The sequence below is a fragment of the Panthera tigris genome, chromosome B2 (assembly GCF_018350195.1).
Source record: "Panthera tigris isolate Pti1 chromosome B2, P.tigris_Pti1_mat1.1, whole genome shotgun sequence".
NCBI classification, from domain to species: Eukaryota; Metazoa; Chordata; class Mammalia; order Carnivora; family Felidae; genus Panthera; species Panthera tigris.
This window is the reverse complement of record NC_056664.1, coordinates 149575006-149600220: the sequence shown is the minus strand read 5'-3', so window position 1 is coordinate 149600220 and position 25215 is coordinate 149575006. Positions and strand designations below refer to the sequence as shown.

At 56.7% G+C, this 25215-nt stretch overlaps 1 protein-coding gene across 4 annotated transcripts in view; it reads right to left on the bottom strand.

The window, feature by feature from the left end:
* The window catches only part of SMOC2 (SPARC related modular calcium binding 2), a 167108-nt gene that overhangs the window by 96472 nt on the left and 45421 nt on the right, over positions 1–25215 (bottom strand). For all 4 annotated transcript variants that reach the window (XM_042987545.1, XM_042987546.1, XM_042987547.1 and 1 more), the window contains exons 3-4: positions 15127–15233; positions 13323–13422 (exon numbers count right to left, since the gene is read on the bottom strand). In XM_042987545.1, coding sequence (XP_042843479.1) covers positions 13323–13422; positions 15127–15233 — 207 coding nt within the window. The remainder of the gene's footprint in view (positions 1–13322; positions 13423–15126; positions 15234–25215) is intronic.

Below are 25215 nucleotides of genomic sequence, written 5' to 3'. Positions count from 1 at the left end.
AGACACACTTCTTCCTCCAGCCCTGATTCTGGGAAATAACTGAGTCATCTGCAGGTGGAAGCTTTGCTCTCCAGGCGACAGAAAGGACCTCGTTCTCCGTAGGACGTCAGAACTGCTTACGGACGACCACGCCGGGTTACCGCCCTCCCGCCATTTGGGGAAAAGGTACATGGTTTCCAGGCTTCAGAACACAGGATTCTGCTTTTGGCAAGACTCCCCGGGATATAAAAAGGGGCCCACGGCGTGGCCCCGTCCTCAAGCCTTTGGGGCCTGCCTTTCTTAGATTTCTCAAGGAGCTTAACTGTCTTTCCTCCTCAGCTTACTGTTATCATGTGTTTCTGCAATGAGTCAAAAAATGTTTTCTACTTTTGCCTGAAAATGGTAGTATTCCAGTAATATTTCCGAATGTAACTATTTAGGCATTAACATTTTGAGCTACATGTAAATATCCTCCGTAATAATCCGACGCCCCGCACGAGAGGGCTTCTCCACAGCGTTGAGGACAGTATTTTGTAATGCAACCATCGAGGACCATACGCTGTGGATTCAGTCGGCTGAGAGGCCTGGGGAAAGGTCTCCCTCCGCCCGCAGGTCTGCTTTCTCCCAGACCAACCTCTGCCAAGCTTGCTCACCAGCCCCTGCACCAGTCCACGCAAAGATAATTCCATCCTGTTCTCAGTACGTAAGAAATGATTTTAAAGCACAGTCCAGTGTCGCTGCTAGCCTGCTCCCTGGTTCAAGGATTCTGCAACAGAATCTGAAGAGGTTCCAATCACCGCACCTTCCGAATGCCTCTGGACAAAAATCTCCCCAAGCTTCACCTCCTTCCCTGACATCCTGTCCCCAAGGGTGTGGAAAACCGCCAAGCACCGCCCTCCACGCAGCAACACCGCTATGCTGAGTCCAATCCGTGAAGCCAGAACCGGAAAGCAGCTCTTATCTGTCATTACAGCTCTCCAGAGATAAGGACTTGCTGGAGAATTCCCGAGGGCGTGGGACAGACGAAACTCTAGGACGTGGGCGCAGAAAGGGGTTTTGAAACGGGGGGCTCGGAGAGAGCGAACAGCTTCCTAAACCACGAGCTGGTCGGCTGAACCTTCGAGGCCTGATCACTGCTCACGGACACAACTGCCCTCACGTTCACGTTTCAGAGGACACAGTTGAATTCCCTCCGTTTGTGCGTTCTCATCCCCTTTCAGTGCTATTTTGCTTTTTCTCTTACTGTTCAGTTTTGTTGGGAGATCACTGGCATATGAGACCATATCGATCCACGGCACACATCACAAGGACGGGGCTTCCCTGCATTGTGGACTGAACAGCAAGGTAAGTTTGACATCGTCGTTTCCTACAGATACAAATCATTTGATGCTATTTGAAAAGAGGTGGCTCTCTCTCTCTCCTCCCTGTGCCCCCCCCCCAAAATAAATAGATACACTTAAAAAGATATTTTAAAAGAGGTGGCTTTTTCCGCAATCAGGGTACGCGTCACTGGTGGAGGAAACCACAAAAACAATGCAGGGAGCACGATATCTATGGGGTAAGGGGAACAACGTGAGGCTCGTCATTCTGGGCGCCCGGTTCCAATGCAGCTGCCCTCGGGAGTACCGACCCGTTGCCAGAGCAGCCCTGATGGAGGGTGCTGTGTTCTGCTGAGAGCGGGTGCCCTCAGCAAACTCCTTCCCCAGCACCAACCGCTCCTTAGAAACAGCGAAGGAGGGGGGTCTGGGTGCACGGCTCCGGAGGAAGGGAGAGGTTCCCGAGGTCAGCCCGCGGCGGGCCAGCTCATGTCCAGCAGGCAGGGCGCGGGGCTCCTTCAGGGCCCAGGTGAACAAGCCACGCTGATTTATCCCTTTCTGGAAACTGCACATCCAGGGACAGATTTACATCAGAAACAGAGAGAGAGAGAGAATGGGAAAAAGAAAGAGAGAAAAGGAGCAGAGGAAGGGCAGGCTCCGCTCCTCCTGTACTTTCCGGACACGCATCTCGGCTTGGACACCCGCTCACCCATCTCTGCCGTGAGTCTGAAATCCAGCCGATGCCGAGCTCTCTCGAAGCAGAGGCCCGGAGGCCCTGCGCCCAGAGACGGGCCCCTGCGTCCCACCAGCCCCTCCTCCGTCCGGCGAAAACCAGCGGGCTTTGCTCAGGAGCTGCCCGGCTGCTTCTGCCCTCCCGCCGCGAACGGACACCACGCGGTGCAGGGAGGAGGCGGAACCTGGGCCAGAGAACAACCCTGCCGGCTGCCGGCCCCGCCACCTGCTCAGGCGGCTTCCCCGTCCCGACCTCGGCTCCCTCATCCGAAACATGGGCAGCATCGGGGGCCGCCCCCCGCCCCCTCCCGGTTGAACGAAGACGGGACACCAACAGGCAACAGGCACACGGGGGACGCTCGCTCCGTCGCCTGCCTGGTGCCTGGTGCCCACGCCACTGGGGCCTCTGTCTTCACACAGGAGGCTTTCATCTGCAGAGGGTGACACGGCCCGTGCGCCCCAGCGGGCCCCGCGGCCTCCACTCAGAGCAGGTGGCCAGGCCGGGCACGCTCTCGTGTGTTGCTAGACAAACAACAGGAGAGACGCAGCCCTGAAAGGTTTCGTCTACTTTGGGGAGACAAGGGCTAACTGGAAATTACTGGAATAAAGTACACGGTAGTTGTGTGCACGGCTAATCAACACAGTTCCTGCTGTGTGCTGCTCGTTGCTCTAAGTACGCCACACGCGACGTCACTTAACGCTGACGAGAGCCCTTATATAAAGTAGGTCTCATCGTGATGCCATTATACAGATGAGGAGACTGAGATCTGGGCGGGTGTCTAACGGGCCCAAGTCACGTAGCAGCATCCATGTGTGCACCGTGAGCCCTGGGGGGGCTGAGTGGAGGCAGGAAGGGGTGAACAGGCCCTGGAGGCGGAGGCAGCGGAGGGGTGGGGGGATGAGAGGCGGGCTGGCGGTGAGTGGGGACACGGCGTGTCCAAGGGGACGCCTGGGTCCTCGAGTGCACCCCGCAGGCTCCTGACCCCCATCACTCTGTGCACGTCCCCCAGGCAGGGACTCTCCTGTCACCTCGGCCTCCACAGAGCCTAGTGAAAGAGCCTGGGTAAGAGGCAGCCTGCACGGGACCTGTGAGGGCAGACGAAACCCTGCCGGCTCCAGACCTCCTGCCCTCAGACCCGCCGACCTGGCGCTGAACGGGCCGGGGTGGAGAGCGGGGGCAGGGAGGCCGTGCGTCAGATGCAGCGGGTGCCGAGGCCCAGGACGGAAACCCACACTGGCATCAGAGAGCTCAGAAACCCGCCAGCCCCACATCGCGCTTCCGTCAAAGGTCTGCCCTACAGAGGGCGCCAGGCGTAGACACGTGGCTGAGCCAAGGTGCAGGGGCGGGAGGGGGGGCCCGCCTGCCCCCAACTGTTAGTAAACCCGTAGAGCAGGGCCCCTGCCCGCGTTCCCTCCTCGGGTCGCTGGGACACCCGACCCCATTAACACCAGCGTCAGGGCTGAGACACTGGACGGTCCAGAGACGACGTGACCTTCGCGATCGTTCCATGAGTTTGCAGAGCACTGGCAGGCAGCCCCCAGGCCCGCGTGCTGCCCTCCCAGGCAGGACCCTGTGCCGATCTGTGTGTTCCTGGCTCCCGCCCCACGGGACCTGCTTCGGGGAGCGTGGCTGCTCGTCCTCACGGTAGTGGCTGATCCGGTTTAAAACCAGCCCCACTATGGCGCTTCCTGGGTGTTGGCAGACGGTACAGGAGCCGCTTAGCCAACCCCTCGTCTTTCCTGGATGTAAGACCGAATGTCATGTACCCAGTGCACACAGAACGTAACAGCGGGAAGGATCGCCTGATACGAGACGGCGATGGGTTTCCATACCACAACTTCAACGACCAGACTTTTGGTACGTGCCTGAGGAACCCAGGCTTTAGAGTCATCGCAGAGAGAAACGCAGAGCTTTCTGCATTTTTAACCCCTGCCTCGGTTTACCCTTCCTATGGACTTCCAGGTCCCACGGGTGACCGGGAGTACAATGTTCGCAATCAGGGCTCGCTTCCAATGGGCGAAGGTGACTCGCTCCCCCCGGACTTTCCTGGGTTTCCTTGCAGGTGACACCGCACCACCTTGAGTATGACGCGGCCCTGAACCCCACCGGCCCCCGAGAGGGCGGCAAGCGCTAACCTAATGCAGGTTTTCGTGAGGCTGGGCCCCTGGGGAGGCCAGCAAGGGAGCCCCTCTGTCTGCAGCAGCCGCCCCCGGGCCCAGGACGGAGACGCCTGCGGGCCTCGGTCCCAGTGGACAGCAGGGGCGGGGCTGTGCGGGAGGCGTGACTAGAGTGAGCCCTGTCCCCTCCAGGCTGACGGAGCCACGAGTCTTTTCTGAGCGCCTCAGATGCAGAAAGGGCCTGGTCCGCCACACTCCTCGTCCCCACAACCTCGGGCAAGGACAGGTCGAGCGGCTCCTGACCAGCCCCCACCCCCACCAGCCATCCTTTAAGGTTGGGCCATGCCCAGCAGGTGGGGGTGGCCCTGGGGACAGTGCTGGGCAGACAGAAAGCAGAAATGAGCTGCATTTGGGGCCCTGAGCCCTGTCCCCCGGCACAACACGAACCCCTGCGCCCTGTCCCCCGGCACAACACAAACCCGATGGCCCAGGAGAGCAGCATCGGTCACCCTGGGCTACAAGGGCCCCTCTGAGCCACAGCCATGCCAGTCGGTGGTCACTGGTGGCCAGAGGGCCAGGTGACAGCTCCAAGCCTCCCCAGGACTCGCAGGGCGGCTCCCCTCATCACCCGTAACCCTGCCCCAGGGAGGTCCTGGGGCCTCCTGCCCAGACTTGGGCCCCACCGTCGCCTTTGCCTGAGGCCCAGGCCGATCCCAGCAGCCACAGCCGACCTCTCGCCACCGGATGCTACTGTTCCCGCCATCACACACCCCGGGGTCCGGCCGCATGCCCTTTCCGTCTCAGGTGGCACAGAGCCGGTGACAGAGACAGGACCCCGGCAGGATGTTCAGGCCGCTTGGAGGAGACACCGAGGCAGATACTGTGTCCCTCGCCCAGAGACAGCGAGGGGTGGCTGGCCGGGCGAGTGTCACCGCCAGGAGTGGGTCACCTGGAAGCTCCTCGGAAACCAGACACCCCAGCCTCTCTCCTCCGGGCTGCTCCGCGGACAGAAACTTGAGGACCGCGCTCCGCACAGGGAGGCCCGGCCCGTGCCTTCTGCAGGCCTGGTTATTACGTGCCACCATCCTCGTCACGTCCACGTGTCTGCGTCCGGTCCCGGCCGGGCCACGGCCACCTCCCGTTGCTCTTTTGTGTTTCTGTGGCCAAGAATCGAAGCCAATCGACCCGTCTCCTCTGAGCGAGCCTGCGGCCAGGCCCAGGCTCGCCCCGCGGGACAGAGGGCAGGTGGCACTGGGGTTGCCTTCCTGGGCCTTGTCTCCTGTGCGGCGAGGCCGGTCCGGACTCCCTTGTGCAGGAGCGTCAGAGACCAGGAACGCTCTGAATGTGCCGTCTGCCGGGCTGAGTGCCGACGGTCCCGCAGCTGAGAGCTTCCTTCTCTGCGACGGCGGAGGAGGGGTATGTAAGTCTTTCTTCACACAGCCCGAGAGAATCTTTCTGGATTTATCTCCCGTTGGCGTCCATGTAATGCCTGTGATGTCTGTTTCCTATGCTTCCGTGTATGCGTTGGAGTCTCAATTTCACGCACATCAGCGGGTACATCGCTGGCACAGAGCCCCGCGGCATCGTGGACGGCTTCCCGGCACGGGAGCTCGGCCGCCGCACACACAGGTGCCATAAAAATAAGTTCTACTTGTTCAAAAAAGTTCAAAAGAAAACACACATCCTTGTTTGTTTTTGCATAGAATGTCTCTGGAAGGACACAGCCACTGGGGGTGGGACGCAGACCTAGGGACCATCACTCTGGCAGGACCTCTTGATTTCTTTTACAGTTTTAGTAAATATTAGAAAACACGACAGAACAGCCATTGAGGCACAGGTGTGGAAAAGGACACCCTAAAGTGCTAAAGTCGTGAAAGCCTCAATTACAAACTAGCCACCGTATCAAATGCACAGTCAAGTACAATAATCGAGCAGACTGTAACACAAAAATAAAAACGCAACGGGGCACCTGGGGGGCTCAGTCGGTTGAGCGTCCATCCGACTCTTGATTTTGGCTCAGGTCATGATCTCACGGTTCGTGAGTTCCCGCCCCACCTCGGGCTCCGTGCTGACAGTGCGGAGCCTGCTTGGGATTATCTCTCCCTCTCTCTGTGTCCTTCCCCCACTGTGTTCTCCCTCTCTCTTTCTCTCTCAAAATAAGTAAATAAACATGTTTTAAAAAATAAATTAAAAATGCAAGTATCGGATACCTGAAAGCACTCTTTTTTCCCAAAAGGAAAATTAAGAGTAAAAGCATTAAGTATTTTTCCAAGAAGGAAAAGTAACCACAAGAAAATACCATCAGCACGTAGTTGAATAATTCAATACCAAGTCCAAATTAACAAGGAACGGGTGAGCACACCCAAGGCAGGGCCCTGAGAGGTCCCCAGCGGGGACGGGTAGCAGCCAGCCAGGCCCCCGCGGCCACCGGGACTCCCACATGAGGGGCCGGGCCACGGCTGCTGCTGCCCAGAGCCCGCCGACCCACAGGTCCTCAGACTGAGTCTCAGGCAGGCTGCGGAGTCCTGTTTGGTGTAAAAACCACACCACGTGACCCTCTCCTTGAATAGTTGACTTCGTTTTTTAAAGAGAATTTCAGCATCAATCCACTACCTTCAGAAAGTTTATCAGAACGTTCACGTACCTTGTGTCGGCTGTACCCCATGACTACTTGCACCTCACCAGGGATGTAAAACAAATGTCCTGAACGCTTCAAAACTGGTCACAGGGGTCCCTGACGATTTATATTTTTCTCTGAAACAAATCTTGGTGAGTGGCGTCTACACAGCAGCCCGGCAGCCCAGGGGGGCCGGCTGGTTTTCGCGCCACGGCAGGGCGCGCTCCCTCCGGGTGTACCTTCCCCTCCGTTAAAACCATCTGTGCATACGGTCCCTTGCCAGTGTGCACCGAAACATTCTGTTTTGCTACCATTTTTGGGGAAGAGGATTGTTAAGCCTTAAGAAAAGGCCATTTTGAGGGGGGGAAAGGGGGCTCCTTCTGATCGGTGACCTTTCCAATTCACACAAAGCAGCTTTGGACTTGCATTTCTGTCCTTTTCGTGAAGAAATGCTTCAGAGACGTTAGAAGCCAGCTGTAGCTGTTGATTTCAGTATTTGGAAACTCGGTTGTGCTGGATATTTCCTTCAAATTCCTCAGCTGCGCAGGGTCCTGAACTTAGTGCCAGGGAAATTCATTAGTGAAAAACGAACAATTAGCTTCTATGAACATAGTGCAAATTTTCAGAAACGATTAGCACAGTCACAGAAATGTGAATTTCCTCCACGCCAGGCAGAGGCCAGAACGGCCGGCGTTGTGGACAAACGGGAGGACCGCAGACCCGCCTACCGTGTATCACGTAGACACATTGAGGGGCTCCACGGAACCCCACGTCCTCTGGCATTCATGTCTGGGCCTTCGCAAACCCAAACGTGTAAGCTGCCCAGGTAAGTAATCGGAATGTGTGAGTGCCGTCGGCCCCAGGAAAGGACCGTGAACTTACTCCTTCCCGTCTGGGGAAAAGCAAAGCCTCCAATAATTGACATCGAGGGAGAGATGACACTTGTCACAAAACTTGCCAGGAAATAATCAGGGCCGGAGAGGTGGCTTTCTGTCCCGCGCCACAAGAAGGCGCTGGAACACGGGGTGTGGCGACGTCAGGTTGAACAGGATCTCCGTCCTGCACTCGAGAACTCTCCCCATAACCCACCCTGGTGCAAGACGGGGTGGGGCGGGCGGATCCCAGGAGGGCCTCAGTCACGGTCGCGGGACGTCTCCCCTCCGCGCCCCTGTATCCCCAACTCTGCAGCTGACTTCAAACACATACCCCAAGCTGAGCTACATACGAAGATTCTGGGGGTGCTGAAATACGAAGAAGTCGTGCACACAGGTTCAGCTTACAGGGTCTCAAACCGCTTGGTACTCTTGCCAGGAATAAGCCCTTGGCCACAGGGCACAGTTACGGAAGGGACGTGAGATTAAAGACCCTGAAGCTATTTCCAAATAATAGCGAATAGGCGAGCTACAAAAATCCTCCCTGGGAGAAAAGTCCTTTGTGTCTGACTCCTACCCCGCCCCCAGCAACGTTACTCTTCAAATCGTTAGAAGGAGGAGGAGAACACATCCTTACAGAATAAACACAAACCAGCTGTGTTCAGATGAAGACACGTTGACCTGGCCACTCACCAGCACAGACGACGGGGGCCACGCTCAGCGCGTTCCCTGTCATTTCCTTCACCTCCGGAGCGTCCCCGTGCAGGGAAAGACCCTGTGCAGAAAGCCGTCTGCAGACCCAGGGGTCTCGATCAACAGGCCAAGGCGAGCTATAAATCCCCAAGCCAGGAGTAAGGAACACCCGCCTTCCGGCAAGCAAGGCCTGGAGTGCACCTGGATGCAGCTCAAAGAGCAGCTTTTTGGTCCTCAGTACTTCTCAAGGCCATATGCTGCCTGCCACGGACATTCACGCTCTCCGCACAAAGGGAGAGACCTCCCACCATCCTCCAGGCCTGCCTCAGGCGCAAGATCAGCGAAGAGGAAAGCAAGAAGCAGGAACCATCCAGGATAAACGGTAGGAACAAGACCATTCCGCTCCCTTTTTATGCCAGACTTTCCCAGAACGATCTCTCCCTCACCTGTCCACCCCTGCCGTGTGCCTGCAGCTCCTGGCCCGAGACCACGTGTCTGCAGACACCTCAACGCCACACGCACCTTGCCTGGCAAATCCTCAACAACAGATAAATTAGTCAGCGATAACAACGAACGGATTCCTCGGGAGAAAGGTACGGCTGGATGTGCCCCTTTAGCCCTAGGTTACGGGTCACGCACGCTACGATTTACTAAAGCGGAATCTTAGTACTGCGTTAGGGGTTCGCCAGGTTCAATAATCCAGTCATCAGGACGGGGTGTCAACTGGGCAGAAGGGCCGGGTCCACCGCATCCCCTGAAGCCTCTGCCTCTCACAGCCCGAGCGCCACTCACCCGGCGGCCGTGGCTGGAAACACCAAGCAGACCACCCACTAGCTGCGACAATCTGAGCGGCGTCCTCACCCCAAGGGACCATCCTTGACCAGAGCTGGTTATAGACGGCAGGTCTGCAGAAGTAACACCGAGGTGTTAATGTGGTTGGGGGGCCGCAAGTAGCCTCCTGCCCTCCGAGAACCTTCGACAGAACCTCCACGTGGCCGTGGATTTCAAACAGGGACTTACATTCTCAGCAAGGCGTTCAAGGCCCATGGACTTACATCATTGCACGTGGCCGAAAATGTGGGCTATGGAGGCAGAAAGACATAGATTTAAGTCCTAGCTCTGTCCCTTAAAGCACGGAGGCCTTGGGCACAGTCCTCACCTGTAAAATAGAAGGTAACCCACCTCCCACCCAGGCTGCTGTGACGCCCAACACACGGCGGGACCCCACGAGTGGCGGCCACCAGGCCTGCCACCCCCCGCTGTCCCAGAACAATGTGGAGGGCAGACGCTGAGGCCATTCGTCCCCAAATCCTCATCCACACCTGTCCCAGCCTCCCTTCCCGCCTCGGTGCGGCCATCCTCACAGGGCTCCTGAGGCATCTAAACCCCCGCCCTTTCCCCCCGGGAAGATCCTCAGGGAGATGTGTGACCTCACGAGGAGTTTAACGCACTTGTAACTTTCCACACCTTTTTAAATCTGTGAGATCCTGCACTCGTGCCTGAAAGAACATAAACACACCGGCAGAGCATGATGGACTGTTGTCAAAGACGCAGAGAAACAGCTTCCGGGGCAGGAGAGAGAGTCCCCACGTCCAACCCCCTTTCCAGCCAACACCCCTCTCTGCACCTGTAGTCGCCGTCCTGGCGGTGTGATCACCCCTTCCTCGTCTGCCTCTGCGGCTTCCCACCCGAAGAGGCTTCTCGAAGTGCCAGGGGTGAGTTTTGTCTGGTGTTGCATTTTAAATGGACCCGTGTGTCCTGTGTTTTGGTGCATCCACTCGGGACCACACTGGAGCCCCATGTCGGCACGAACCGAGCGAACCACGACAGGAACCACGGACATCCAGCCACTGCCCGGATTTGGTGGTTACAGCAAATGCTGCTGTGGACGTCCTGATGCCAGTCTCTGTCCTGCCGCAGACGTGAGTGCTTTTCTCCGTAGCCGCTCTGCGTCCTGCTACCCGCACGGGAAGGGCGCGTGGGTTCTGCACCGGTGGCTCCGGCAGCCGTGGGAGGTTCTGTGGTTCCACGGCCTCGCCGGCACGTCAGGGATCGCTTTTTCTTGGCGGCTAACGGGGTGGTGTGTGGGGACCCGACTGTAATGTTCACGTGCGTTTCCCTGCTGCGTGAGTCTCAACCCCGTCTCCCGTTCGCTGGCCATCAGCTTCCCTCCTTTATAACGTGCTGCCTGCTTAAGGCTTTGGACCACTTTTGGCTAGAGTCGTCTCATTTTTCTTATCCATTAACAGGAGCCTGGGTATTCTGTACTAATGGCTTAAAAATACATGTTTATGGAATATGTTTCTTTCGAAGGTCCTCCTGGGAGAAGGGAGGAGGAGGAGGATCGGGGGCAGGGGCTCTCGTGTGCCGCTGAAACCTCGCCAACACGCGGATGTCTGCCTCCCTCCGCTGCGGCCTGCCTCCGTGGTTGCGCGTGTTCACGACAAACACACACACGTGCACATTCTAAGTGACGGTCACTCTTTATGGCTACGTTTTAAATCTCTTCTCCCAGTGTTTACATTTTTATAGCATGAATTTATAGGATAAGCCTGGTGTGAACTCCAGGGCAAAAGGTAATTGTTGAACACTGAGGCTAACCCAGTTTTAGTAAACCGGGCGGGAGTCACGGCCATCGTTCACAGCCGTGGCTAAGGGACTCTAGCCATGAGGCACACCAGCTACGAGACCAGTGGAGAGAGGGGGATACACGCGGAGAGGGAGTCCCTGGCTGTGTGCAGATGAAAGCTGGGCCCTCCGTGGTGCGTCTTAGTGTCACGGCCCCGTGCAGAGCGCCGCCCTATCGCCCTGCCGTGCTGCACGACCTGGGAGGCTGTGTCAGCATCTGGGAAGAAGTTAAGCCATGCTGTGCTAGAGTCCGTCATAAACTGTTCGTGTGTGTGTGTGTGTGTGTGTGTGTGTGTGTGTGTGTGTGTGTGTCTGAGCGTGACCGGGCATCGCGCGTGCGGGCGTCGGCTCCCGCATCCGGAAGCTCCCTGGTCTGACTTTCTCAACAATCCCCACGACCTGCGGAGCTTCTGAGCACAACACCTGCTCTCCACGTTCACGTTCGTGCAGAATAAGAGCACGGCTACGGCGGGGGGCTGACGGGCCTTTTCCGCAGCTGCCTGGAAGTTACTCAACGCGCCAGCGGCAGCAGCAGGCGTGAGGCCACTGGCCTCACTGGCCACTGGCCAGGCCCCCTGAGGTCACAGCCCCAACCCCGGGGAAGTGGAAAGGGACGCTCACCTGCAGAGAGAGGGTCTGAGAGGGCAGCCGGCCCCGTCCTCACCCCAACTCTGCCCTGAAACACGGGGCTTTTCCTGAGGTTCCCACACAACAGCTACCGGACTTCTGAGCAGACTGTTGTCCATCATCCATCCGTGGACCAGAAAACCCACACGGGAACTGAGAAAACGGAGCATATCTATAGAGTCAAATTATAATTACCGATGCCTGCTTGGAAAAAACTGCCCAGTACAGTGGTTTGATTCCAAAAACAAAGGACTGTTTGGAGAACGTAAGAAATTCAGCCGATTCTGTACATAAAGACCTTCCCAATAAAGATCTTTCAGACGCAGCTTAATTTTTCAAACGGTACCACTAAAATCACAGAGAACGGGTATCCCCTGGCTTTCTCCTTTGTACAATAAGGCTCAGTGCAAGCTGGTGCCACACGCCAGAGGTGAAGTAAGTCTGTGAAAGTACGTCCCAGAGCGAGGGACACACACAGAGGCCGACAGTGTGTGTTCATTCCCCCCCTTACTCCACGAGTCTGCACAAGAATTATTAGGTGCAAATGTTAGCTCGCTAAAAATATTTGTCAGCAACTTTTAGCTCTTGGATAACAAAATAGTTATTTGAAATAAATATATTTTAATTTCGCGTTATGCACACCCCGTGGCTTTTAAGCGATGACCAGTCACTGGAAATATTAGGTTTCGCGTCGCTGTTAATCACAGACGTCATCAGGCTGCAGCGGTTATGAGTTCTGGCCTGTGCCTTGGCGGCTGGTGTAAGCGTCTGAATCATGAGCAAAATTCCTAATTAGAAGATGCCTGACCTTTAAATAAAAAAAGGAGTCTAGAAGTAAATCCTGAACGCAAACGTTTCAATATTTCCCATGAAAAATCAGGACTAGGCTCTGTCCTTTATTATCCCCGCGGCTACGTGCTACGACAGTCTAATGTAGGGACCGTGATGCAAAGGTCATGAGGCCCCTTCACAGATGCGCCGATAGGTCCTCTCGGCCAATTAATCACAACTCAAGGGGCGACTGGGTGGCTCAGTCGGTTAAGCCTCAGACTTATGGTCTCACAGTTCGAGCCCCGCGTCAGGCTCTGTGCTGACGGCTCGGAGCCTGGAGCCCGCTTCGGATTCTGTGTCTCCCTCTCTCTCTGTCCCTCCCCTGCTTGCACTCTGTCTCTCTCAAAAATAAATAAACATTAAAAAAAAATTCTTTTTAAATCACAACTCAAGCTGAAAAACATTCTCAAATAAAAATGACGTGAATCATTTATATCATTTTCGGTAAAATATTAATGGAAAACGGACCATTCCGTAAGTCACTCTCCTGCCGGTGAGATTACCTTTGGTGCGTTAGCTCTCTTATGAGTAATAAAGCAACACAAATAAACCATCTGGGGATGGACCTGTGAAGAACGGTCCTCTTTCTCTTTGCAAACGTATACACATAAAACCAGAACTTTCCTTTTTCTTTTTTGCCAAAGAAAACACGTGGGGATTTGCACTGCTGACTACAGCCCTTGTGGTCGTTCCTAAAAGACTAAGAACCCTGAGTCGAAGAACCTACCAACCTTCAGACCAGGGCTTCGGCTGGGAAAGCCTCTTGAAACCGTTTTCATCCTGTTTTAGGCTCTGTCGGCGACACGAGCCCAGCGCCCGCTAGCCCTCACCACCACCTACACTGCATTTCTTCCGAACCGCGAGCACACAGGCGTGGAGGGTCAGGACGCGGCGCGCGAGGGCACCTACCGGGGCACCGGGGCGTCTTGTGGGCCACGGCCGTGCCACTGACGGGCCTCCCGTTGGGCGTGACGCACCAGCAGTATCCCGTGTAGCTGTGACACTGCACCTGCGGGACGGCAGGACGGGGTCAGCTCGCTGCCGTGCTCGAGGCGGCCCCGCTAGGAGGCCACGTGCCTCTTACCTGGCTGCATCTGGACACAGCGACAGACGGGCGGCCCCGGGACCCAGGGGTTTGTACGCGACCCAGGCGCTTCTGCCGCGCACGCCGGCTCGCCGCCTCTGAGACGGGCCCCAGCAATCCCGAGACAGGCTCAGTGTCTCCCCACTGCGCCCAGACCGCGATGAGGGAGGGACGGCGTCCATCCCGCCCCCGAGGTCTCCCCAGCATCCTGCCTGCCCCCGGGGTCTCCCCAGCACCCCACCTGCCCCCTGGGGTCTCCCCAGCACCCCACCTGCCCCCTGGGGTCTCCCCAGCACCCCACCTGCACCCCGGGTCTCCCCAGCATCCTGCCCACCTCCCCTGCACCCCTGCCCCCCACCCGGGAATCCACAGCATCCCACCTGCCCCACTGGGTCTCCCCAGCATCCTGCCCACCTCCTAGCCCCGGGGTCTCCCCAGCACCCCACCTGCCCCCCCAGGTCTCCCCAGCATCCTGCCCACCTCCCCTGCACCCCTGGGTCTCCCCAGCATCCCTCCCACCTCCCCTGCACCCCTGGGGTCTCCCCAGCATCCCTGCCCCCCACCCGGGTATCCACAGCATCCCACCTGCCGCCCTGGGTCTCCCCAGCATCCTGCCCACCTCTGAGCCCCGGGGTCTCCCCACCACCCCACCTGCCCCCCAGGTCTCCCCAGCATCCTGCCCACCTCCCCTGCACCCCCAGGTCTCCCCAGCATCCCTCCCACCTCCCCTGCACCCCCAGGTCTCCCCAGCATCCTGTTCCCCACCCGGGTATCCACAGCATCCCCCTGCCCCCCTGGGTCTCCCCAGCATCCTGCCCACCTCCAAGCCCCGGGGTCTCCCCACCACCCCACCTGCCCCCCAGGTCTCCACAGCATCCTGCCCACCTCCAAGCCCCGGGGTCTCCCCACCACCCCACCTGCCCCCCAGGTCTCCACAGCATCCCTCCCAGCCCCAGCTCCTCTCCCCCCCCATCCCCACTCCTCCATCCACAAAGACACACGCCAGAGAGGGCATCCCCTGCTGTCGGTGCCTCTGCCCACTTCTCCCCCACTCCAGCCCCCTGCCAGGCCCTCGGAGGCCCAGTGATATAAAAGCACAGCGTTCATGTCATTGTCGGACAGCAGACTGTTTCTCTCTGTGTTCGTTAGCACCGCACTTCAGGAATTTTTGCCTTAATGGGGAACAGTGGTGTTGACAGCAAAGACTCGGCAACACATAAGACAGAGAACTGGGTTATTTTCCTGACTGACTCTGAGCAACAAGGTGGGAGGAAAGTCACAAACGGCCCCGCACCAGGGTCACCGGCGTCCTGCGCCTTCCCGCACCTGCCCCAGGAGTGGTAAACTTCCCACGGAAGGCCCGGGGTCAGTGGGGCCCGCTCGCCTCCCAGAAGGGCTGGGCCAGGCCAGGGCCCAGGGACAGCGGCCGGCGGCACGGCCCCGACGTGGGCACTTGCGCCGGGACGGGCGTGAGTGAGTGAACTCACCGGTACCACCGCCAGCTGTGACAGTCAGCCCCGCCGGGAACTCCCTTCCCAGCTGTGCACGGGGGGCCCCCAGGGACACCCCCTCCCCACCCCGCAGCTGGGAGCAGACGCTGCGGGGACCGGATGGGGCCAAGGGCCTCACCTGGCTGTAGGTGCCATCGTCGTTGCATTCCGGAATAAACACCTGCTGCAGCTCCTTCCGGGCCTGCTCCTGGGTGTACTTCCTCTCGGCCACACACCTGGACACGTCTGCGGGGAGAGCACAGCACACGCACCAGTTACACCGCCAGGACCCACGAGCGCGTGAGCCACTGGGCCACGTGGGGGCGCGGGGCCGCAGCGCCCCCAGCGGGAAGGTGACAGGAGCAGGTTTTCTCTGCACTGGATGAGCGAGGGAGCTGAGGCTCAGAGAAGCCGCTCTGCCTGTCCTGCTAAAAGGACAGTTGCCTCCTGGGAAACAAAGAAGCTCCGGCCGCGGCCGGCTGCAGGCGGGCTCCCTGCGGGTCCAGGCCGCACGTGGGGGCCCTCGGACACCGCGCCGGCCCGGGACACCCGCCCCACCTGAAGACCGCCTCGGCGGGACCTGCACAACGGCCCTCACGTGTGTCACACTGCCCCGGGGTCTCAAAGCGATACTAAGGTCCTGCCCCCTCCAGCTCCAGGAGGAAAACCTGACAGCACGACAGATGAAAAGCCAAATACCCTCAGCCCGCCCTCCGCTCTGTCCCAGACTTTCAGGTGTTGGCATTAGCGACACTGCGGCAGAACCTGATAAAAAGCACCGAGTTCCTACTGCTCCTCAGGAAGCCGTCTCCTGCGACCCGGTAAGTCGGTGAGAAGGGAAGCAGCTAAAAACACCGAGTGCGTCTCGTCTCCATCCGGACACGGACACCCTCAGACCAATCACGGGCACGCGGGTGTGCACGAGGGACGTGGCGGCTCGTGAGCGAGGCCGCCGTCCCCTCCGCCACCCCCCCAGCCCGCACCGGCCTGCGTGCGACACGGGGGCCCAGCGGGCAGCGCCTCCCGCTGCGGGCCCCAGGCCTCCCGGGATGGGCTCCGGGGCGCGAGCCCCTTGGACACCGCAGCACGGCGTGCGTGGCCAAGCACCCACGTGCGTCGCCCACGGGCCTCTCGCCCTCCGACACGCCACCACAAGTTCACGCTCCCTTCTTTGGGCCGCCGTGCAACGTAGCTCATCTGAGATTTAGAGCTTGAAAAGACAGGCTTTCCCCGTGTTTCTAAAGTGTTTCCAGATTTATTTTTTTTTAATTTTTTTAACGTTTATTTATTTTTGAGACAGAGAGAGACAGAGCATGAACAGGGGAGGGGCAGAGAGAGAGGGAGACACAGAATCTGAAACGGGCTCCAGGCCCTGAGCGGTCAGCACAGAGCCCGAAGCAGGGCTCAAACTCATGGACCGCGAGATCATGACCTGAGCCGAAGTCGGACGCTTAACCGACTGAGCCACCCAGGCGCCCCAAGTGTTTCCAGATTTAAATAACAGGCTGTCTCGATCTGAAAGGGCCTCTGGACTCCGCGAGCCGCTTCTTCAAACGTGTCCCCTGGCCAACAGCTTTAGATGGCGACTTCTCATGGTCTGGTAGCAAAACCTGCTGGCCCTGACTGCGTGCCCTGTGGGCGCCCGCTGCGGGGCTCGGGGCCGCAGCCACGGCCCCAGCGGCATCGGCCTGCCGAATACAGACTCTGCTGCAGAACATCCCCGTCCCCGGCTTCTGCGGACCCCGGGCCGCCGGCCACGCCGTGTGTCACGGGCATGCGTACTGCAGAAGACGGTCTTCCCTCCAGGCCGGTGCTCGTGTGTTGATCTACGCTTTGGCCCGGCCAGCCGGCACTCGGCAACATGTGGTTTTAATGCAGCCTGTGTTTTAGCTGAGGACAAATCACCGCTTTGCTGGACCTGTGTCCTCGTGTTTTTAGCATAACCTGTGGTTTGACCGTCTAAAAGGAAAAGTGACAGGAGTTCCAGCTTGCACGGTCTCCACCAGGGTCCCGACGGAATCGCAAATCATTTCTAATGCTTGAACTATCGTGGAACGTGCAAAAAGAGCATACGTCTTCCAAACAACGTGTGGGCCTCGTTCCTGGCCTGGATGCACCTCCTTCAAAGACTCTGCACTTAGCGCTGAACGGACGTCCTCGGACAGGCAGCGCTCACGTCTGACGGAGACTAAATTCCAAGTTTTCCTGGCACAGGAAACAGGACTCTGAGGCCCGGAACGGCAGAGTCGGCATCAGATGTCCCCCGAAGTTAAGTCCGTGACCACCTACTAAAGGAACGTGCCGTCCGTCTCCCACCGCCGGCCTGGTGTCCCTTTCCTAGATCTTCTGAGTGACGGTCTTCACGACTGAGCAGGGTGTGGACAGCACCCACCAGATCGATGCTACTGAAATATGCAAAATGCCAGGGATTTCGCTCAAAATCAGTCACGCCTCCCCTGTGCTCCCTTCAGCGTGTTACTTCCTCCATCGTGGTCGGAACATTTCACACGAGACCCACCTCCCCAGCAAGCGCTTCTGGGTTCCACGCGCCACAGAGCACTACAGGTGACCCCGCATCGCTGACACTCTCCGCCGCGGCCGCAAGGTCACTTGTTAACGTGTACACACTCGGGATACATCGAACGCCCCCCTTTGCAGAAACCCAAGTGTTCAGCCCAGCAAGATGCGGGGCGAGGCTGCATGTTTTTCCGGCCGGTGGCTCGGTCTGGAATGGCTACCGAGTGGTTTTGACTTTCAGCCTGATACCGTGTGCCCTCTGAGGTCCAGACGCCCTCACGGCTGTGTGCCCCTGCCCGGCACAGGCCCGGCCCCGGGTGAGGTTGGCCTCAGGGCAGGGGAGCCGGATGAGCAAAGGCCACCAGACAAAGGAGGCACACTCTCCTTGGGCGGCGGCCTCAGAAATGATGGCCCTATGAGAGACTTTTATTTTTGCTGGCACCCAGTGAAGGCAGACGCGGGATTTCAAAGGTTGTAATATTTTATCCACCCATAATTTCAAAGGCCAGACTCCGAGGAAAATGGAGGACTCGGCACCACCACGCTCTTCGCATAAATAGAACATTCTGTGCCTCCTTAACGTCGGTGGGTGTGCGGTGATGCAAGACCAGAAGGGCGAGCAAGGCGCCCCGTCCACCGAGCCACTGCCGGTCGGCGAGGGCAGGGGTGCCGTACGTCCTCCGGCACCACTCCGTGACCGCAGCGCTCTGGAGCGGGAGGGGGAAGGAACAGAGTTTCCCTTTTACATAAGTGTTATCGTTTCAAATGCAGAACGACAGAAACAAATTATAATAGGAAAACCTCGAGTACATGCTTGGGGTTGCCAAGCCATACAGGAAAAAACCTACATGCGCTGCAAGCTGTTGCAAGAATATATCGAAGTATTCGGAGCCTGTGCAACATTTATACAGGAGACGACCGGTCACAACCATCTGCCGGGTAACTGATAACCGCGAGCATCAGGGCATCAAAAGAGACCACGGCGCAACCGTCACCACGTCCCCTTTACGGAGTCTGAGTGCCACCCTCCCGGGCCCGGCCCGGCGCTGCGCTGACGCTCCCGGCTCTGCTGGTGAACCAGCGCTGCGGGAACACGCGTGTTGGTGGAGCACAGGGAAGACCGTTCTTCACGCAACATTCCAAAGAGTCTTGTGCTTCTGATCGCGGCTGGAGCGTGCGAGCAATGGTGCTGCTTCCCGTCGTGTCTACCTTAGTCCGCAAGGAAGGACATTTCTAACCTCAGACCTGTTAGAACGCCATAAAAGAGTGAAGGCGAACGTGACTGGCGTAGGGTTTCTGCAAGAGAGACGCACAGATGTGACGAAAAAGTCCTAGGACACCGCTTTCTGCAACGGCTACTTCAGGTGGCCTGCCTGTGGGAAGGAAGTGCAGCTTCGACACGGCACGTAGCACGAACAAGGACCCCGCCTGAAGACTGGATGCAGGAGAGAGTCATGTGTACACACACGTGCACGCACAGAGGCACCTGCACACGCACACACAGACAACTCCCTTGCTGTCAAGTTCCTTTTAGAACAATGCACGATTGATCTCTCCTCTTGTCTGGTGGCCCAGAGGTTTTTACTCACCATCTATGCACACAGATGCACACACGCACACACATCTGTACACATACACGTGCGTACACGGGTACACGTACATATATGCACAGATACACAAGTGCACGTGCACACACAGATACACACACAATACACACCCACACGCAGGTATGCAGACACACAATACACACCCACATGCACACGCACGCACAGATATGCACACACACAACACACCCACATGCACATGCACACACAAATATGCACACACACGACACGCCCACATACCATCTGTGCACACAGATGCACACATGCACACACATATGTATACATACACATGCATACATGGGTACACGTACATATATGCACAGATACACAAGTGCACATGCACACACAGATACACACACAATACACACCCACATGCACACGCAGGTATGCAGACACACAATACACACCCACATGCATACGCACACACAGATATACACACACAATATACACCCACATGCACACACAGATATAAACACACTATACACACCCACATGCACACGCACACACAGATATGCAAACACACAATACAATACACACCCACACGCACACACAGATGCAAACACACAATACACACCCACATGCACACGCACACAGATATGCACACACACAATGCACACCCACATGCACACGCACACACAGATATGCAAACACACAATACACACCCACATGCACATGCACACAGATATGCACACACAATACATACCCACATGCACACGCATACACAGATATGCAAACACACACAATACACACCCACATGCATATGCACACACAGATATACACACACAATATACACCCACATGCACACACAGATATGCACACACACAATACACACCCACATGCACACGCACACACAATACACACCCACATGCACACACAGATAGAAACACATTATACACACCCACATGCACACGCACACACAGATATGCAAACACACAATACAATACACACCCACACGCACACACAGATGCAAACACACAATACACACCCACATGCACACGCACACAGATATGCACACACACAATACACACCCACATGCACATGCACACAGACATACACATATACACATATATGCACACACGATACACACAGCTACCTATATACACACAAGCACACAAGCATATGTACACATACACCTATATATGCACACATGTGCATGCACAGATACACACATGCACACATACACACAGATACACACAACACACACAAAGATATACATGTACATGTGCACACTAGACACACATGCACACACATGCATACACACAGAGACAGTCATGCACACACACACATTCCACACATCCCGCATAGATTTCTTTTACAGAAATCTCTGTTTTGTTGAAGAAAATAATAGCAGGCTAAGAGCTGACTTAGCGTAGCCGAACCACACCCTGGGACCGGACGCTTGCTGTGGGTTCACAAAGCCTCCTGGTGAAGCTACAGGAAACACCCAGACGGCTCTGGCCTCCCAAAGGCGACGCCCCTGAAGTGAAAGGAGCCTGTTTCTTTACACTCCGCGTGTAAATCAAGGCTTGTCAGGGGCCTTCTCATGATTAGGAAAATGGTTGAACAGGAAGAATTCTTAGTGTTCACCTGGTCCCACCGCCCTGTTTTAGAGACGAGAAGGCTGGTGTGGACATGCGGCCCCAGCCAGCCGGCGAGAGAAACCGAGGCTGAGTCTGCAGTTCGCACACCTGAGCGGGCTTCAGAGCGCTGGGAAGTGTGCAGGGCAGGCGCTGGGACCTCCCGGCACCGCCCCACCCCTCGGGGGCCCCGATGTCCGCGTTCCGAGCGCCCACGTGGACAAACAGGCAGAGAGGAGAGGCCAGCGACTGTGGAGGAGTCTCGGGCTGCGGGGCGGTTACATCACATTTTTAGCAAAACTAACGGAAAGGTAGAGGGCGTTCAGAGACGCCAACACCAAGCCCAGCGGGGGTGAGCGACGCCTCCGGGCTCCGCAGAAATCCTCGGGGACGACACGCCCCGCTCACGCTGCCCTGCAGGTCGCTGCTTCCCGCTGGGTTTCCGGGACACAGGTGCCCAGCGCTTGGGCTGCCCTCCTGGGGTCTGGCCGCTCAGAGCCCAGTGTCAGCGAGAAGTCCCTCCGTGGGCAGCCCGTGGACCGCACGTCCACAGAGGGAGGCGCTGGGGCCGCCAGGGTCTGTCCCCATCGAGGCCGCGGGCTCTGCTGTGTGTTCCCCATCGTGGGAGGGTCCCTGGTGCAGCTCGCCAGCTACGAGGTAACACTCCCCAAGGCGCCACCCCAAGTGGCTCTTCCCACCGCCACCAACAGGCCCAGAGGGACCACGGGTCTCCGCAGGGCTGCGGGGAAGGTTCCGAGCAGGCAGCCGTGGCGGGAGGCCTCTGCGGATGGGCCAGCAGGTTTCCCCAGACAGCACTATGACCCGGGATTTGTCCCGGCAGGGACTGACCACGGACGGAGGCCCCACAAGCACGTGTTCTGGCTTCTACTTATAGTCGCCGCTTGTCCAAGAAAACCCTGTGGGTGTGTGTCACTCGGGGTTCATGCAACACGATCGTCATGAAGAACAACAACCGCTCATCCGTCCATCCCCGATGTGGGCACGCACTTCTGCCTCCACACGGACGTTGCCAAGGCCCCGCACGTCCGGCCCGCGTGCCGTGTGCTCACCGTGGCTCGGGGAGACCGTGGCCTCGCTCAGCCAGCCACGACGAGGACCACGAGACACTGGCAGCAAACAGGAATGGGGAGAGATCGGGAGCATTCTGTAAGCACATTCCTTTTCTTAGAAACTCCTGGGGCCCGGAATCCCCGAGACGGCTGTTTCTGTCACGTCTCTGCTATGACTTTGCTTCCGGAAATCCCAAAGTCGCTCCAACGCCTCCTGACGTTGGACCGTTCCTCTTCCTTATTTGTTTTCCGGCTTTTTCATTGGATGCCAGAAATGTCGAAAAGCAAGACAGCCCCAATGGACTCAGATCAAAGGGAAAATATTAATGTGTTTGCTAAGCTCTGAAAACCCAAACTCCACAAAATTTCTAAGAAAATATGAGAAAAATCCATCGGTGCCAACCACTGCATTTCTATTCAAGGGCAACACTTAGATCATGACATCAAATGCATAAAATATTTTAATCCAGCTTAATGAAACGTGGACTAAAACATTTTAGTTGTTTTCAAACCAGTACATTCAAAACAGGCCAGTGGGACTGCCACCCACCCAACGTCCTCAGAGTATGCGATTGCCAATCTGCCAGACTGACACTATTTCAACCCCGGGGACGATGTGAGAAAAACCCAGACGGTTGTTTGTAGCACGTGAAGTGGTGCAAGGGGACCTTCGGTCTCGTGCCCCCTCCTTCCCGTTCAGAGACGCAAGCTTCTGACCCGGCTGTGCTGTCGAATCTGCTGTACTCGTGCCCTGAGAGGGACGTAGGCGGTACCATGACTTCCCCAGTCCGGCAGGATTCCTGTCTCTGGCCCCATCCGCACCGGGGCTCCCTTGTACCTCTTCCCACTCCCCGTGAACCGTTTCCTCCCCGTTGGAGCCCTGGGCAGGGGAACGGCGTTGGTAAGCGATGGCACAGTTCGCCAGTCTATACGAAGGGGCCCATCCCCCGGACGGGGGCCGATCGCCACCGTGAGCCGGGATCCAGGCGGAAGGCTGCTTCCGCAGGGACGGTCCCGTCGCAGCCTGGAAGCCCCTTTCCAGGGCAGCCCCCAGTGCGGCACAGGCTCCTGTCCCCTACAAGATGAGGGCTGTTCCCAAATCATGCATCACGCGTATCAGGGGTGCGTGACGCCCGGTTATTTTAAACAAACGTGTGACTAATAATGTCGCTGTCAATAACCTTCATATTCGCTACCCTTGCCAGCTGAAGCACCAAATAAACTTGACTTTGAAATCTACGGGCATCCGTACATTCTTTTTATTTTAACCCCTTGGATTTCAGTGGAACCAGCTTTTGTGAAGTGAGTTTTATGTCTGCTCACTCCCCTTGGCACATTTTCTGTGTCACAGATCTATGGTCTGAAATTGGTTGAGGGAAGTGAATGAGAATCCCAGCCAAGGGAATTTCCCAGAAAACTTAGGCCGGATCCAAATACAAAGAGGGGAACGATGACATTATCAAAAAGGACACACGCGTCCAAAAGCAGCCCAGCACGGACGCCACGGTGGGCAGAGCGGAGCCCCGAGTCAAGGGCTCTGGAGAGCGACCTCGGGAGGTGTGGACTCGCGGGCCTTTGCGTCAGGTTTCCACCCAGGGAGGACAGGGGCCCGGGCCCTGGTCTAACTAACCCCTCCAGGTGCCAGTAGGTGATCGCTAAGGCAGAGACTAACCCCGGCAGCTCCCCCGTGGCCTTCCGGCAGAACAGCTGATCGGGGTCATCTACGGGAACGTGGCACGAGAAAGCAGCATTGACTCAAACTTTACCACCGCCCCCAGAGCATGCTTGCGCGGGCGAGGCCAGCACAGGCGACTCCTTCTAGAAGCTTCCCTGAAGACCAAGTCGCCTGATATTTGAATCTATTCTTAAATCGCCTCTCCTTTCTCAGCACAGGTAACTGACGTGTAAAACTATAACCGAGGCGTCCAAATTCTTCTCGGTTTGACGAGTTCAGAACGAGAGTACAGAAATTAGACACGGAACAGAGAGGAACAGAACTCCTCACGCGGGTGCTTTTCTTTGAGGCCACTTTTCCGTGAGACGTGGTCATGCCGTTTCTGGCCAGGCCCACTGCAAATCACTCTTAAGTTCCAGCACAGTAAACACGCAGTGTTAGATCTCAGGTGCACAATGTAGTGATTCTGTAGTTACACATACCCTCGGTGCTCATCGCGACCCACGTCCTCTTTACCCGCTTCCTGCTTCCCCCCCCCCACCACCACCACCTCCCCTCCGGTGACTCAACTGTGTTCTCTGTAGTTCAGAGTCCGTTTCGGGCTCGTCTCTCTTTCTTTTTCCTTTGTTCATTTGTTTTCTTTCTTGCATTCCACATACGAGTCAAATCCTGTGGCGTTTGTCTCTCTCTGCCTGGCTTATTTCGCTCAGTATGATACACTCTGGCTCCACCCATGTCGCTGCAAATGGCAAGATTTCATTCTTTCTGATGGCTGAGCAATATTCCACTGCATACACGCCGCATTAGCTTCATCCATTCACTTATCAACGGACATCTGGGCTGCTTCCATAACCCGGCTGTTGTAGATAATGTCGCTAGAAACATTAAGGTGCACGAATGCCTTTGAACTGGTGTCCTTGTATTCTCTGGGTAAATACCTAATCGTGCGACTGCCGGATCTTAGGGTAGTTCCAGAACCTCTGAGGAACCTCCATACTGTTTTCCAGAGTGGCTCTACCAATTTGCATTCCCACCAGCAGTGCACGAGGGTTCCCCTTTCTCGACACCCCAATATCTATTGGTTCCTGAGTTGTTAACGTTAGCCATTCTGACAGGTGTGAGGTGGTATCTCAGTGTGGCTTTGACTTGTATTTCCCCGATCGTGAGCGACGGTGAGCATCTTTTCATGTGTCGGTTGGCCATCTGGATGTCTTCTTTGGAGAAGTGTCCGTTCGTGCCTTCTGCCCATTTTTTAATTGGATTATTTGTTCTTAGGGTATTGAGTTGCATAAGTTCTTTACAGATTTTGGATGCTGACCCTTTATCGGATATGTCGTTTGCCAATATCTTCTCCCATTCCGTAGGCTGCCTTTTAGTTTTGCTGATTGTTTCCCTTGCCATGCAGAAGCCTTTTATTTTGATAAAGTGCCAATAGTTTATTTTTGCTTTCGTTTCCCTCGCCTCCGGAGAAATATCTAGAAAAATGCAAATCATCTGAATCCCCGCACAACCGTCCAGACGCCGTCTTTCCTAGTAAAAAGCGTATGAGGGGCACCTGGGTGGCTCAGTCAGTTGGGCGTCCACTTCAGCTCAGGTCATGATCTCACAGCTTGCGGGTTCGAGCCCCGTGTCGGGCTCAGTGCTGACAGCTCGGAGCCTGGAGCCCGCTTCGGATTCTGTGTCTCCCTCTCTCTCTGCCCCTCCCCTGCTTGTGCCCTGTCTCTTTCTGAATGCAACTCTGTTGGGGCTCAAAGCATCAGCATACTCTGCGGAGTCAAACCCTTC